The 16,623-nt window shown below is 53.8% G+C and overlaps 2 protein-coding genes across 2 annotated transcripts in view; one reads left to right on the plus strand and one right to left on the minus strand.

Annotated features, from left to right (window-relative positions):
- mtmr10 (myotubularin related protein 10) overlaps positions 1 to 16,623 on the plus strand; it is a 902,395-nt gene that overhangs the window by 621,565 nt on the left and 264,207 nt on the right. The gene's annotated exons all lie outside the window — the stretch shown is intronic.
- The window catches only part of lingo1 (leucine rich repeat and Ig domain containing 1), an 11,647-nt gene continuing 10,358 nt past the window's right edge, over positions 15,335 to 16,623 (minus strand). Inside the window, exon 2 of the mRNA XM_033015115.1 lies at positions 15,335 to 16,623. This exon is cut by the window's right edge and continues 660 nt beyond it. Within this exon, the coding sequence (XP_032871006.1) occupies positions 15,445 to 16,623 (1,179 nt within the window). The 3' untranslated portion in view covers positions 15,335 to 15,444.

The following is a 16,623-nucleotide window of genomic DNA, read 5'->3' on the forward strand; positions in this document are numbered from 1 at the left end:
TGATTTTATTCGGATCTAGTCATCGTATTCCTCAGAATCACATTAATCGCGTTAGATTCCGTTCATGTTTTATATACAACACCCTTGTCAGGAATGGCAGAGCCCGGGCCGCAGCAGGTCAGCGATGCGCATGCGCCACGGTCAGGCTTGTCCATTCTGCAGCGGAGGGGGGTGAAAGTCGCAATGACGGGCATATCTGAGCAATGCGATGTTAAAACCCAAATATGGTTAAATATTTCCTTGAAATCAATTAAAATAAAGAAAGTTGAATGAAGAGCTTTGGTCGTTGTTAGTCTGTGCTCCCCCATCGGTGCCACGTGGGAGTCACAAACCCACCCGCGCTGTCGATGGTACACCCGGCCCACCCGGCTACTCGCCACGTTGCTGCTTCGCCATTGGTGCGTGGAGCGGGGCGGCCGGGCCGTCAATCAGCAGTCCGCCCCACCCCCCCGGGATAACGTCACGGCACCGATCCCGCCCCCGGATAACGTCACGGCACCGACCCCGCCCCTGGACAACGTCACGGCACCGCCCCCGCCCCTGGACAACGTCACGGCACCGACCCCGCCCCCGGGACAACGTCACGGCACCAATCCCGCCCCTGGACAACGTCACGGCACCGACCCCGCCCACGCAACACGTCACGGCACCGACCCCGCCCACGCATTCACGGCACCGACCCCATGCAGACGTCAAGGCATCGCTCCACGCTGACGTCATGGTGTCGACCCCTGACCTCCCATGGAGGCAGATGAACCACATCCAATGTTTTAGACCTCACACCATTTCCTAACGTCGAGGAAACGTTTATTTTAACTGCGACTCCGCTCTTGCGGCTGGCACGAGTGAGGCACGAGTCTCCATGTGGGGGGGATAGAATATCCACCCTCAACTAGTTATAGATACAGATAATAGGTGCAGGAGGAGGCCATTCAGCCCTTCTAGCCAGCACCAACATTCAATATGATCATGGCTGATCATCCACAATCAGTACCCCGTTCCTGCCTTCTCCCCATAGCCCGAAGAGCTAAATCTAACTCTCTCTTGAACGCATCCAGTGAATCGGCCTCCACTGCCTTCTGTGGCAGAGAATTCCACAAATACACAACTCTCTGGGTGATAAAAGTTTTTCCTCATCAAGTTGGGCCAGATGGAAATGCCTCCATTGGTTGAGAATTGGTGTTGGCAGAGTCTGTAAACAAGTGGGGATATAACTCCGACAATGTGGCATTGCACCGCAAACAATGGAACACCTGCTGAAATGCCCTCAACTGGAAAACCAATGCACAGCTGCCAATCTCGCTGCCTATAACGATGATGCCAAGTATCTTCAGCTATGGCTGAACAATATCAAATCTTGTGAAGTGGACTCGATAAGAGCGTTGCCAAACACTTTAATTCCCATTCCCACACTGATATTTCTGTCTTCTGTGTCCTCCAGTATCAGAGTGAGGCTAAACACAAGTTGGAGGAACAGCATCTCATATTTCACTTGGGCAGCTTACAGCCCAGTGGTATGAATGTTGAAGATAGACACAAAAAGCTGGAGTAACTCAACTGGACAGGCAGCATCTCTGGAGAGAAGGAATGGGTGACGTTTCGGATTGTACCGTTCTTCAGACTGATGTCAGGGGAGTGGGTGGTACACAGATAAAATGTAGTCGGAAATAGTACCGGTAACAATATTGATTTCTCTAACTTCAGGTAGTCCCAGCATTCCCTCTCTCTCAAACCCTCCCACACCCAAGTCGCACCAGCTTCTCGTTTTCACCCAACAAACAGCGGTGAGACCAAGCGTAGGTTGGGCGATCGTTTCGCCGAACACCTCCGCTCAGTCCGCAATAACCTACCTGACCTCCCGGTGGCTCAGCACTTCAACTCCCCCTCCCATTCCCAATCCGACCTCTCTGTCCTGGGTCTCCTCCATTGCCAGAGTGAGCAACAGCAGAAATTGGAGGAACAGCACCTCATATTCCGTCTGGGGACCTTGCGTCCTTATGGCATTAACATTGAATTCTCCCAATTTGGCTAGCCCTTGCTGTCTCCTCCCCTTCCTTAACCCTCTAGCTGTCTCCTCCCACCCTCCCATCCGCCCGCCCTCGGGCTCCTCCTCCTCCTCCCCTTTTCCTTCTTTCTTTCCCCCCCCCCCACCCCCCATCAATCTGAAGAAGGGTTTCGGCCCGAAACGTCGCCTATTTCCTTCGCTCCATAGATGCTGCTGCACCCGCTGAGTTTCCCCAGCAATTTTGTGTACCTTCAAACAGCGAACAATGGCCTGGTTCCTTTATCATTGTTACTTTTTTGCAGATCTTTCATTCATTGTTTATCTCTCTACATCATCATCTATATCTCTCGTTTCCCTTATCCCTAACTAGTCTGTAGAAGGGTCTCGACCCGAAACGTCATTCATTCCTTCTCTCCAGAGATGCTGCTGCCTGTCCTGCTGAGTTACTCCAGCATTTTGTGACTATCTGGGGATGGGGGAAGGAACGGGCGACATTTCAGTTCGAGACGCTTTCGTCAGAATTTTACTGCTCCTGACTCGTTCTTTTGAGTCATAGATTCACAGGGTGATACACCGTGGAAACAAGCCCTTCGGCCTTACTTGCCCACACCGGCCAACATGCCTGCGCTTGGTCCATATCCCTCCAAACCTGTCCTAGCCATGTACCTGTCTAACTGTTTCTTAAACGTTGGGATAGTCCCAGCCTCAACTACCTAAACACAACAATAAATAAAATGTGTAGGAAGGGACTGCAGGTGCTGGTTTATAACAAAGATAGACACAAAGTGCTGGAGTAACTCAGCAGGTCAGGCAGCATCTCTGAGAACATGCCCGACCCGAAATATCACTCATCCATTGACCCGCTGAGTTACTCCAGCACTTTGTGTCTATCTTAAGTAACTAAGCTTGCTCTGTCAGCTGTTTCAGAAACAAAGCAATATATTGATCATTTAATCTACCATCTCATCCCAATATCTGAGAGAATGCAGAAGGTTCAAAGTGCAGAATGTTCCATTGCCATAGGAACCAGCAATAGAATAATGAGATTCCTACATGCCGCAGTTTCACAGGGCACAGACTGTGGGAGAGGGGGTAAGGGGGAGAGTGGGTGAGGGGAAGAGGGGGGTGAGGTGGTTGAGGAGGAGAGGGGAGAGGGGGGAGAGGGGGATTGTGTGGGTGAGCGGGAGAGGGGGTGAGGGGTTTCGGGGTGAGGGGTTGAGGGGAGAGTGGGTGAGGGGGAGGCGGGGGGGAGATTGGGTGAGGGGGTGAGTGGGTGAGGGGGAGAGGGGGTGCGGGGAGGGGGTGAGGGGAGGGTTGAGGGAAGAGTGGGGAGGGGAGAGGTGGCGAGTGGGTGATAGGGGTGGAGGGGGTGAGGGGGAGAGGGGGTGAGGGGGGAGAGTGGGTGAGGGGTGAGGGGTGAGGGGGTGAGGGGTTGAGGGGGGGGACGGGGAGTAGAGGGTGGTGAGGGGAGTGGTGGAGGGGATGAGGGGAGAGTGGGTGATGGGGTGGAGGGGGGGGGGGGAGGGGGGAGAGGGGGAGAGGGGAGAGGGGTGAGGGGAGAGGGGTGAGGGGGTGAGGGGAGAGTGGGTGAGGGGGTGAGGGGGTGAGGAGGTGAATGGGAGAGGGGGTGAGGGGAGAGGGGGAGAGTGGGTGAGGGGGAGAGTGGGTGAGGGGGAGAGGGGTTGAATGGGAGAGGAAGAGTGGTTGAGGGAGTGACCCACACACACCCTGCCTGACGTACTGAGTGTTTCTGGTGATTATTGTTGCTGTGATTTCAGATTCTGTGATCGGGACACTTGTGTTACATTCCCCGTGGGGCAAAGTCAGTTCTCCGACGTTTACATTAAATTACAGTCATTTACAACCAAAATAACTACCTCTGGCTACTTTAATTCTGCAAGAACAATTTAAATTGTAATTAAATGATTTGTATAAAGCTTACAAGCGCTGTGCGTGTCCGATTTACCAATGGACCATCAGCCAATGTAGACAGGGCAATGCTAGTGTGAGTGGAATTAATATCGCTCCATCAGCAACTGTACCCCAGGTAGACTCACACCTTCAGGGCCTGTACTCTGGGTAGACTCACACCTTCAGGGCCTGTACTCTGGGTAGAGTTGACCGAATCACTGCCGTTCACTGTCCCATCTCCCAAACATCCTCAGCCTTGACCGTCCACCTCCCCTGCTGGTCGGACCAGCTTCACCCAACTCACCAGCGTTGTGCAGCTGTCTGCACCTCTGGCCACAGCTGGAACACCACCTGTGTTCCTCGACCAGGTTACCGGGCTGACGGGAGATATCCGTCAACGTGCAGCCGGTCCCACGATGAACTGACCAGCTGCCCATGTGAGCCGGAGCTGCCCAGGATTCAATAAGAAGACTTGGCATCGTTGCAGGCTCCACGGACATGTGGCATCTGCAGGGAATCAATCATGTTGATCAATGAAAATATCAATCACATTCAGTGCAGGAGATAGTGAGCAAGTCCAGCTGCCCTGGATCTGACGCCAGCCAGCACGTTCACCAAGCCTCCCTCTCCCTGCCTCCCTCTCCCTGCCTCACTGGCTCCCACCATCCCTCTCCCTGCCTCCCTCTCCCTGCCTCACTGGCTCCCACCATCCCTCTCCCTCCCTCTCACACACAGAGCACTGGCAGCAACGACCAGGGGCATTGCAGGAATAACAGCAGCTTCTGGGCTGAGCGGAGCAGAGGCTGGAACAGGGCGGAATCTGGGAAAGGGCGAATGTGGAGTTACAGGGATGGGAGTAGAGGGACTGGACACTGGGTGTACACGGTACAGGGTCTGTACACAGAGGGGGGAGTGTAGGGGTACACTGGTGTTACAGGGACTGGGATATCACGGAACATTTTTCACATCAATACTGACACATTCTCCCATTCCCGGGCATGTGGACATGTAACAAAGCCTTCAGTGTTGGAAACTAAATCACACCGTCAGTTTGCCGAGGGTGGCGTCTTAAATCTGTTCACACTAAATGGCACACTGGACAATTCACAGATGCACCATTCAACCTCCTCCCCTGTATCCAGCCACCACTCGGCCGATTTTACCCCCTCCCACTCCCCCCTCCCCGCTTCCCCCTCCCCCACCATCATCAGTCTGAAGAAGGGTCCTGACCCGAAACATCACCTTCAAAAAAGGAAGGGAGGGGGGTGGGGGAGTCACGGACAGAGACCGCCCTGGGGTGGGTGGGTGGGTGGGTGAGGGGGTCACGCAGGTTACATCAGAGTTTACAGGCCGTGGGTTCTGCGTGTCAAGGTGCCTTGACAGATGTGCAGAGGAGGTCTACAGATGTGGAGAGGGGGTTCTCCAGAGGTGGAGGGGGGGGTCTCCAGATGTGGAGAGGGGGGTCTCCAGATGTGGAGAGGAGGGTCTCCAGAGGTGGAGGGGGGGTCTCCAGATGTGGAGAGGGGGGTCTCCAGATGTGGAGAGGAGGTCTCCAGAGGTGGAGGGGGGTCCCCAGAGGTGTAGTGGGGTCTCCAGATGTGTGGGGGGGGGGGGGGTTCTCCAGGGATTGCAGCTCTGCTCCGCGCTTCATTCATCCTTTAATTAAACTGTGAGCTTTAAACCAACAACAGACTAAACCAGATCAATCCCTATTTATGTTCAATTACTTTGACATGTATTTTAATTCGTGGCTTTGTGGATTTTCTCTCCACCATTCGCCGAGAGAATTTGTGGGGTGTGAGGTCGGTTGGTTGGGGAGGGGGTTCAGGCAGGTGATGTGGGTGGGGGGGGGGGGGTCGCTGTCCATCGGTCCTTGGTCCCCATCCCTGGACACTCAATGCCAAGGTTCAGTCCAGTTTCCACTGTCAATGTCCAGCGCACTGCTCTGTCCACACAGTGTGTAGGAAGGAACTGCAGATGCTGGTTTTAAACCGAAGATAGTCACAAAATGCTGGAGTAACTCAGCGGGTCAGGCAGCATCTGTGGAGAGAAGGAATGGGTGACGTTTCGGGTCGAGACCCTTCTCCAGTCTGAAGAAACCCATGGTCTGAAGAAGGGTCTCGACCAGAAACGTCACCCATTCCTTCTCTCCACAGATGCTACCTGTCCTGCTGAGTTACTGCAGCATTTAGTGTCTGTCCACACACACAGTGTCCACTCTGTCCACACACACAGCTGTCGGCGCGAGTCAGTCAGTGCAGCTGCTGATGTGGACCTTAGACTTTAGACGTGAAACTCTCTGAGTGAGATGTGTGTGTGTGTGTGTACAGTTGTATAAAGCCCAGCCAGGCGCGACAAACACCAGCAAATATAACAGGCCTCGGGGCAACATTCATTAGAATGTGGAACTAAATTCTAGACAATTATATTTTTGCCGCAGAATTCGTCAAGAATAAGAACATTTCAAATCAGTGAAGTGGAAAATGTCGGCGCCAGTTTACAGACGGATCTCGCAGTCTCCCCTCTGTGGCCGCTTCACCCTGGGGGTGGGAGTGGGGGGCTGGAGACAGGGGCAGGCGAGGGGGGATGAAAGTATTTCCCAGAGTCTCCCGACATGGGGCAATGTAGATGGGGTACAGACGTGGTGTCACACCCACCCCCACCCCCACCCTGTCCACATCGCCCCCTTGCTCCATCCCACTCATCCTCCATTCTCATCCCATATGTGGTATAGGGTGGGGAGTGGGACGGGGGTGGGTGTCCAGTCTGGGAGCAGGGTGTTCAGGGCTGAAGCAGAGTCCTGGCCTGTAACATCACCTGTCATCACCCTTCCACAGATGCTGCCTGACTCGCTGAGTTCCTCCAGCACTTTGTGTTTCGTGCAGAATCCTAAATCAGCATCTATGAGTGCAGGAGGGGAGAGATGTGGGCGGGCATAAGTTCACATTCACAATTTCTAGGAGTAGAATTAGGCCATTCGGCCCCTTCATTCATGGCTGATCTCTGCCTCCTAACCCGTAACCCTTGACACCCGTTCTAATCAAGAATTTGTCTATCTCTGCCTTAAAAATATCCACTGACTTGGCCTCCACAGCCCCCTGTGGCAATGAGTTCCACAGATTCACTACCCTATGACTGAAGAGGTTCCTCCTCACCTCCTTTCTAAACGAGCGCCCTTTAATTCTGAGGCTGTGACCTCTGGTCCTAGACTCTCCCACCAGTGGAAACATCCTCTCCACATCCACTCTATCTATGCCGTTCATTATTCTGTACCCCGGGATATATTGGAACACCGACAGTAAACAAGCAAGGCTCACATTCACTTTCAAACTGAAATCCCTTCGGCAAAGAAAAGTTGAGAAAAGTCGTCCAGACACAGCTATTAAATAAAGTTAAAGATGGTATTACATCAAAGGAAGCAGCAAGCTAGGGGATTGGGTGACATCAGAATTCATCAAAGGAGGAAGAAAGATTCTAAGGGGAGTAAGAGGCGACCGTGGCTGACAAGGGAAGTTAGGGATGGAATAAAACTAAAAGAAAAGATGTAATACACAGCAAAGAGTAGCTGGAAGCCAGAGGATTTTGAAACTTTCAAAGGACTACAGAAGGTAACAAAAAGGGCAATATGGGCTGAAAAGATGAAGCATGAGGGGAAGCTGGCCAGGAATATAAAAGATAGTAAAAGCTCCTTTAGGTATGTTAAGAGAAAAAGATTAGTAAAGACAAATGTGGGTCCCTTGAAGGCAGAAACAGGTGAAATTATTATGGGGAACAAGGAAATGGCAGAAGAGTTGAACAGGTACTTTGTTTGTGTCTTCCTTAGTGAGGATGTACTGGAGGACAGAGGATCTAGGGAGACAGAGGAACTGAAAGAAATCTGCATTAGGCGAGAAATAGTATTGGGTAGACTGAATATTTGAGTATAGGAGTAAAGAGGTCCTTCTGCAGTTGTACAGGGCCCCAGTGAGACCACACCTGGAGTATTGTGTGCAGTTTTGATCTCCTAATTTGAGGAAGGACATTCTTGCTAGTGAGGCAGTGCACCTTAGGTTCACGAGGTTAATCCCTGGGATGGCGGGACTGTCATATGAGGAAAGATTGGAAAGACTGGCCTTGTATTCACTGGAATTTAGAAGGATGAGAGGGCATCTTATAGAAGCGTATAAAATGATAAAAGGACTGGACAAGCTAGATGCAGGAAAAATGTTCCCAATGTTGGGCGAGTCCAGAACCAGGGGCCACAGACTAAGAATAAAGGGGAGGCCATTTAAAACTGAGATGAGAAAAAACGTTTTCACCCAGAGTTGTGAATTTGTGGAATTCCCTGCCACAGAGGGCAGTGGAGGCCAATTCACTGGATGAATTTAAAAGAGAGATAGATAGAGCTCTAGGGGCTAGTGGAGTCAAGGGATATGGGGTGAAGGCAGGCACGGGTTACTGATTGGGGATGATCAGCCATGATCACAATGAATGGCGGTGCTGGCTCGAAGGGCCAAATGGCCTCCTCCTGCACCTATTGTCTATGTTTCTATAAGCATTAAGGCATGGGTATTAAGCAGAGAAGCAATGTATGGTACTAGGCTGGTGGGCACAGGAAAACGGACTCATAGCTTCGACCGACATGTACAGAGGACAACGAGTGGCTAAAGTTAAAATTAAAGTCAGAAGAAGGGTCTCAACCTGAAACGTCACCCGTTCCTTCTCTCTAGAGATGCTGCCTGTCCCGCTGAGTTACTCCAGCTTTTATGTGTCCTTACAGGAGGCACAAGTCCATCCGACCCCTGGAGTGTGTGATGGGTCAGTGTGGAGGGTTACGCAGTGTATCTGACCTGGAGCTGATCTGTGAGTCTTCAGTAGATAGTCCGCAGCTGTCTATCCATGCGGGCTGTGTTAACTCAGTAACACTCAGTCAATAAGTCACAGGCTACATCCTCAGGGGAGAAAACATCATCAATAAACTATTGGTTTCCATCTTAAACTTTACACCGAGTTATTTATTATTGTGGGGATATTTACAGGAAAGTTTGCATTGTAAGTGGGGTGTGTGGGAGTGTTGTACTGTACTGGGACTGAGAGAGATTGTCGTGGTAGTTAGTTAGTCTGTCCCATACATTGGGCCACCCTTGTACCTCCAGAACCCGCCCGTTATAGAGACCAGGGACCGTGACGCCGGGCCTGATGTGTTCCTGGTTGTGAGTTCAGTTCCCACCTCTTCCCAATTCCAGGTGGGATTTAGAAGGTGGGTTGTGTGGGTCAGGGGCTGGTCCCTTGTGTCGTGGTGGCCTGGCATCAGATAGTTCCTACAGAGGCAGGTCGACTGCCCGCAACATTCCCACATCTCACCCCACTAACCCCAGTCTGACATCCCGAGTACCCAACCCAGAACCAAGTTACACAGTCCGATCCCAGTCATCCCGAACAACCTCACATAGGGATGGAATTAATGTAATCCCAGCACATGGTCCCAGCACACGGTCCCAGCACAAGGTCCCAGCACAAGGTCCCAGCACATGGTCCCAGCACATGGTCCCAGCACACACGGTCCCAGCACACGGTCCCAGCACAAGGTCCCAGCACACGGTCCCAGCACACGATCCCAGCACATGGTCCCAGCACAAGGTCCCAGCACACGGTCCCAGCACACGGTCCCAGCACACACGGTCCCAGCACACACGATCCCAGCACAAGGTCCCAGCACACGATCCCAGCACACACGGTCCCAGCACACGATCCCAGCACACATGATCCCAGCACACGATCCCAGCACACGGTCCCAGCACACGATCCCAGCACACGGTCCCAGCACACGGTCCCAGCACACGATCCCAGCACACGGTCCCAGCACACGGTCCCAGCACACGATCCCAGCACACGGTCCCAGCACACGGTCCCAGCACACGGTCCCAGCACACGGTCCCAGCACACGGTCCCAGCACACGGTCCCAGCACACGGTCCCAGCACACGATCCCAGCACACGGTCCCAGCACACGGTCCCAGCACACGGTCCCAGCACATGGTCCCAGCACATGGTCCTAGCACACGATCCCAGCACACGGTCCCAGCACACGGTCCCAGCACACGGTCCCAGCACACGGTCCCAGCACACACGGTCCCAGCACATGGTCCCAGCACATGGTCCCAGCACATGGTCCTAGCACACGATCCCAGCACACGGTCCCAGCACACGGTCCCAGCACACGGTCCCAGCACACGGTCCCAGCACACGGTCCCAGCACACGGTCCCAGCACACATGGTCCCAGCACACGGTCCCAGCACACACGGTCCCAGCACATGGTCCCAGCACATGATCCCAGCACACACGGTCCCAGCACACATGGTCCCAGCACACGGTCCCAGCACACGGTCCCAGCACACACGGTCCCAGCACACACGGTCCCAGCACACGGTCCCAGCACATGGTCCCAGCACACGGTCCCAGCACACGGTCCCAGCACATGGTCCCAGCACACGATCCCAGCACATGGTCCCAGCACACGGTCCCAACACACATGGTCCCAGCACACGATCCCAGCACACGGTCCCAGCACACACGGTCCCAGCACACGGTCCCAGCACATGGTCCCAGCACATGGTCCCAGCACACACGGTCCCAGCACACGGTCCCAGCACACACGGTCCCAGCACACGGTCCCAGCACAAGGTCCCAGCACACGGTCCCAGCACACACGGTCCCAGCACACGGTCCCAGCACACGGTCCCAGCACACACGGTCCCAGCACACGGTCCCAGCACACGGTCCCAGCACACACGGTCCCAGCACACGGTCCCAGCACACGGTCCCAGCACACACGGTCCCAACATACACGGTCCCAGCACACGGTCCCAACACACACGGTCCCAGCACACGGTCCCAACACACATGGTCCCAGCACATGGTCCCAGCACACACGGTCCCAGCACACGGTCCCAACACACATGGTCCCAGCACACGGTCCCAGCACACACGGTCCCAACACACACGGTCCCAGCACACGATCCCAGCACACGGTCCCAGCACACGGTCCCAGCAGTGATACTGACCAACCTGCCACACGATCTGTTCCTGGAACGTCAATGGAGCGGCACAGTGTCCAACCTATGTAACTTTGACCTCTACACCTGAAAATACGCACACACGTGTACCCACGTACACATGCATGCACACAAGAGCACGCACGCACATGCATGTACACACACACGTACATACACACACACATATGCACATACGTACACGCATATGGACGTACACACATGCACGTACACACACACGCATGTACACACAGATGTACACGCACGTGCACACATGCACGTACACACACAAACACATGCTTACACTCACAATCTAACACACACATGCACAGCAGTACTGAACAACTATCTACCTCATTGGTGACCCTCGGACTATCCTTGATCGGACTTTGCTGCCGTTATCCTGCACTAAACGTTATTCCTTTATCATGTGTCTGTACATTGTAAATGGATTGATTGTAATCATGTATTGTCTTTCCACTAACTGGTTAGCACGCAACAAAGCTTTTCACTGTACCTCGGTACACGTGACAATAAACTAAACTGACACATTCACATTCTCAGTCACAATCTAACCCACACATATATGTGCACACGGACACACACACGCTCTCATGCAGACTCACACGTACAGACACGCATACATATGTACACACACACACACGTACACACACATACATACAAATGGACACACACACATGTACACACACATACATGTACACACATACAAATGGACACACACACGTACACACACACACACATACATGTACACACATACATACATGTACACACATACAAATGTACACACACATGTACACACACACGCATACATATGTACACACATGTACACACACATACATACATGTACACACACACACGTACACACACATACATACATGTACACACATACAAATGGACACACACGTACACACACACATACATGTACGCACACATACAAATGGACACATACAAATGTACACACACACATGTACACACACACATGTACACACACATATACTCACATGCATGGACACAGTGTCATGCTGTGATGCAGGTTGCCACTGGCCGTGGGTTACTGGGGCTGGAGCTGAATGTTTCACACACAAGGTCGACAACAAACGTTGGGCAGAGGCTGCCGGTGTTGCCCCTTTATTCATCAACTGGGAACCTCCTCCCATTTGTTGCACAAACAAAAACACTTAAAGAGAATGGGAGAAAAGCCCAAGACTCCACATACTCCCTCTCAGTGTGGACACTGGCAAACTACCGTGAACCTGATGGTCGGTGATAGCAGACTCAGCGGGACAGGCAGCATCTCTGGAGCAACTCAGCGGGACAGGCAGCATCTCTGGAGAGAAGGTATAGGCAACACTTCGGGTCGAGACCCTTCTTCAGAACCATTGAGACCAGCAATCACACTGGGGCAACGATACAAAACACACCAGATAACCTCAGTTTTTCTTGTTTAATATAAAAGACATCATGGAAGTTTAGTGAAGGAAAGTTCCATATATATATATTTATACTTCTCTTACACAAACCAACAGCGTCACATCCTCAGACACCAGGGGTCATCTTGTTACCTGTTTCCCTTCCCCCCCTCCCGCACACCCAGGTTTTGTGCTCAGAATAATCTGATAAAAATGCTGCCTTTCAGTATTTACAGCTGGAGGTGAACATGTCCTGCCGCCGCTGTCCGGACCCCTGCCTGGGGGGGGGGGCACAGGGGGTGAGGGGGAGAGGGAGGATGGGAGTGAGGGCGGGCACAGGGGGTGAGGGGGGGGGGGGAGAGGAAGGAAAGGGAGAGGATGGAGGGGGGTGAGGGGAGGGGACAGACAGGCAGAGTGGGGGATGAGGGGGGGGCTGAGAGATGGGGTGAGAGGGAGAGGGGAGTGAGAGGGGGGGGGGGTGAGAGGGGGTGGGGGGCTGAGAGGGGGGGGGGGTGAGGGAGGGGACAGACAGGCAGAGGGTGGGTGAGAGATGGGAGAGAGAGGGGGGGGTGAGGTTTAATCAGCCAGTCACAACATCACCCTGATCTCCCAGAGTAACGTTTTAAACAATGTGAGACTCCAATTGATTGATTGATTGATTGAAGGATACAGCACGGAAACAGGCCCTTCGGCCCACCCAGACCATCGGTCGCCCCTTCACACTAGTTCTATGCTATCCCACTCTCTCATCCACTCCCTACACAATTTACAGGAGACCAATTAATCTACAAACCTGCACGTCTTTGGGATGTGGGAGGAAACCGGAGCACCCGGAGAAAACCCGCGCGGGGAAGAACCGACAGAGAGAACGTGCAAACTCCACACAGACAGTATCCGAGAGCCCAGGTCTCTGGCGCTGTGAGGCAGCAGCTCTACCCGCTGCACCACTGTCTGTAATATTGATCTGCGCGTGTTTCACTCGGGGGGGGGGGGGGGGTTGGTACTGTGATGGCGTAGACAGTGGGACCAGGACCATCTACTTGGGTCAGGAGACCCCTGCCCTGTGTCAGAGAGGACAGGTGGGGGGAGGTGGGGTGGGGTGGGTGGACATTGCAGAGTTCTGCTCAGGGTGATGTGTGGTGGGGCTGGTCCTTGTCTTCATGTCCTAGAAACATAGAAAATAGGTGCAGGAGTCGGCCATTCGGCCCTTCGAGCCAGCACCGCCGTTCAATATGATCATGGCTGATCATCCCCAATCAGTACTCCGTTCCTGCCTTCTCCCCATATCCCTTGATTGCGTTAGCCCTAAGAGCTAAATCTAACTCTCTCTTGAAAACATCCCGTGAATCGCCCTCCACCGCCCTCTGTGGTGGAGAATTCCACAGATTCACAACTCTCTGGGTGAAGAGGCCTTTTCCTCATCTCAGTCCTAAATGGCCGACTGTTCCACTGACTGATCTGATTGTTGGTGAGGCCGCACTTGGAATATTGCGCCCAGTTTTGGTCACCTCACTGTAGGAATTAGGCTGGAAAGAGTGCAGAGACTTACAAAGATGTTGCCAGGACTCGAGGGTCTGAGCTACAGGGACAGGTTGAGCAGACTGGGACTGGAGAGCAGGAGGCTGAGGGGTGATCTCATACAGGCATGAGATCATGAGGGGAATAGATAGGGTGAAAGCACAGGGCCTTTTACCCAGGGCAGAGCAGTCAAGAATAGGTTCATGGTGAGATGGGAAACTGAGGGGCACCATTTTCACACAGAGGGTGGTGGGCGTATGGAACAAGCTGCCAGAGGGGGTAGTATAACAACATTTGAACAGGTACATGGATAGGAACGATTTAGAGGGACATGGGCCCAACGCGGGCAAATGGGACTAGTGTAGATGGGGCATCTTGGTCGGCATGGTTGAGTTGGGCCGAAGGGCCTGTTTCCGTGCTGTGTGACTCTGTGACTGAGCGCTGGGGGACTCAGCGGGTCAGGCAGCATCTGTGGAGGGAATGGGCAGGCCAGGTTTTGAATTGGGAACCTTCTTGAGACTGAAGTGGGGGGGGGGGGGGGGGGACAAAGCTGGAAACAAAAGGTGGGGGGAGGGGAGCAGTTCAGAGGCATGCGAGTGATAGGTGGATGCAGGTGAGGAGGGGGTGATTGGCAGATGGGTGGAATAAGTACTGTAGAGGTGAAGGAGAGACAAAAGGGTGTCGGAGGATGGAGGGGGAGTGAATTGTAGTGTCCCAGACGGGAGGGGGTTGAGGATGGGGGGTGGGGATTGACGAGGGGGGTTAACGGGGGAGGGGGTTGAGGGTGGGGGTGGGGGTGGGGATTGTCACGGTGCCCCCCCCCCCTCCAGTGAGGGGTCTCCCCAGGCACGGAGCCGGACAAAGGCGGCGGCAGACACATTCCCTCCTCGGAGTTTGCGAAAATATTTATCACCTTCACATAGAAAAAAAGACGAGGCCTGGCCCCGATCCTCGCACCCACTGCCGCTAGAAACACAACTTCTTCAAAACAGCACTTTCAAAAATCAGTGATTCTTGCAGAGATTTGTCTTTGTTTTGTAGTTCTCTATTTAAAATAGTTCTTCGTTCAGGTGAGTGGGTCCAGTGTGTGTGTGAGTGTGTGTGTGTGTGTGTGTGTGGGTGTGTGTGTGTGTGTGTGTGTGTGTGTGTGTGTAAGTGTGTGTGTGTGTGTGTGTAAGTGTGTGTGTGTGTGTGTGTGTAAGTGTGTGTGTGTGTGTGTGTGTGTGTGTGTGTAAGTGTGGGGGTGCGTGAGTGAGAATATGTGCGTATGAGTGTGAGTGAATATGCGTGTGAGAGTGTGTGAGTATATGTGTCTGAGCGAGTGTGTGTGTATGTGCGTGAGTGAGTGAATGAATGTGTGAGTGAGTGTGAGAGTATGTGTGTGTGCGAGTGTAAGATTTTGTGTGTGTAAGTGCGTGTGTGAGTGTGTGTAAGTGTGTGTGAGTGTGTGTGTGTGTGTGTGTGTGAGTGTGAGTAAGTGTGTGTGTGTGTGTGTGTGTGTGTAAGTGCGTGTGTGCTATGTGGGGCAGATCCGGGTGAGAGCAGAGTGTCAGATCATCTTCATGTTGAATTTCCTGGGAGCATCAGCGGTCCCGATGCCGGCGTCAGATTTCCTGGGCACGTACTCGATCTCGATGTTGTGTTTGGTGTTGCCTTTACCGCGGCTCCACAGGAAGAGCAAGACCAGGCAGAAGAGAACGACCCCGAGGAAGGAGATGAAGCCCATGGTGGTGGCGATGATCAGTGTCTTGATGTCGAAGGGGAAAGGCACGGATGGGCGGGTGGAGTTGTGTGCGGCATCACTGGGCTGGTTGGTGATGAAGCCGAGGGATCTGTTCCCTTGAGCCGAGTACCCACGGACCAGGAGCCGGGCGCTGGTGGTGTCGTTGCCGCCAGCATTCATGGCCACACACATGTAGGTCCCGTTGTCCTGTATCTGGGCGTAGCGAACCTCCAATGTCCCGTCCGGGAAGACGGTGAGGCGGCCGGAGCTGCGGCCGGAGATGTGCCTCTTGCGGGGGGACAGCCACAGAATGACCGGGGCCGGATCACCATCGGCCCGGCATTGGAAATGTACCGTATGTCCCTCGTCCACCCGCACCGTCTGCGGCGCCTTGTCACGGATACGGGCCCGGCGACAGGTGAAGTAGCTGGGCGGCAACACGTCGGGGAAGTCCTTGAACTCTTTGCCTTGGACCATCTCCGGCGACGCACACACCGGCTGTTCCCGGTTGAAGTTGAGCCTCCAACGCCGGCGGAAGATCCATAGCAGGCGGCAGTCGCAGGCCAGCGGGTTGCGGTCCATGATGAGGGTCTCCAGGTTCCCCACCGAGTGGAAGACGCTCTCTTCCAGCGTGGTCAGCGCGTTGGCCGACACGTTGAGCAGCCGCAGGTGGCTCAGGCCACGGAAGGCGTAGGGGTCAAGTGTGGACAACCTGCCCCCGGCCAGGTGGATCTCCTGAAGCCGCAGTAACTCCTGCAACAGGTGGCCTTGCACTGTGGAGATGGGGTTGAAGGACAGGTTGAAGAAGCGCAGGTAGACCAGGTGTCTGACGGCCAGGTAGGGAACAGAGGACAGGTTGCAGCTGCTGATGGTCAGGGAGGTGAGGTTGAGGCCGTACAGGCAGTTGGGGGTCAGCGTGTTCAGGTAGGGCCAGTCCGACACCTCTAACACCTTCAGGCGGTACAGGCGCTTGAAGGAGTAGTTGTGGATGGCGTGGATGTTGAG

The sequence above is a fragment of the Amblyraja radiata genome, chromosome X (assembly GCF_010909765.2).
Source record: "Amblyraja radiata isolate CabotCenter1 chromosome X, sAmbRad1.1.pri, whole genome shotgun sequence".
Classification (NCBI taxonomy): domain Eukaryota; kingdom Metazoa; phylum Chordata; class Chondrichthyes; order Rajiformes; family Rajidae; genus Amblyraja; species Amblyraja radiata.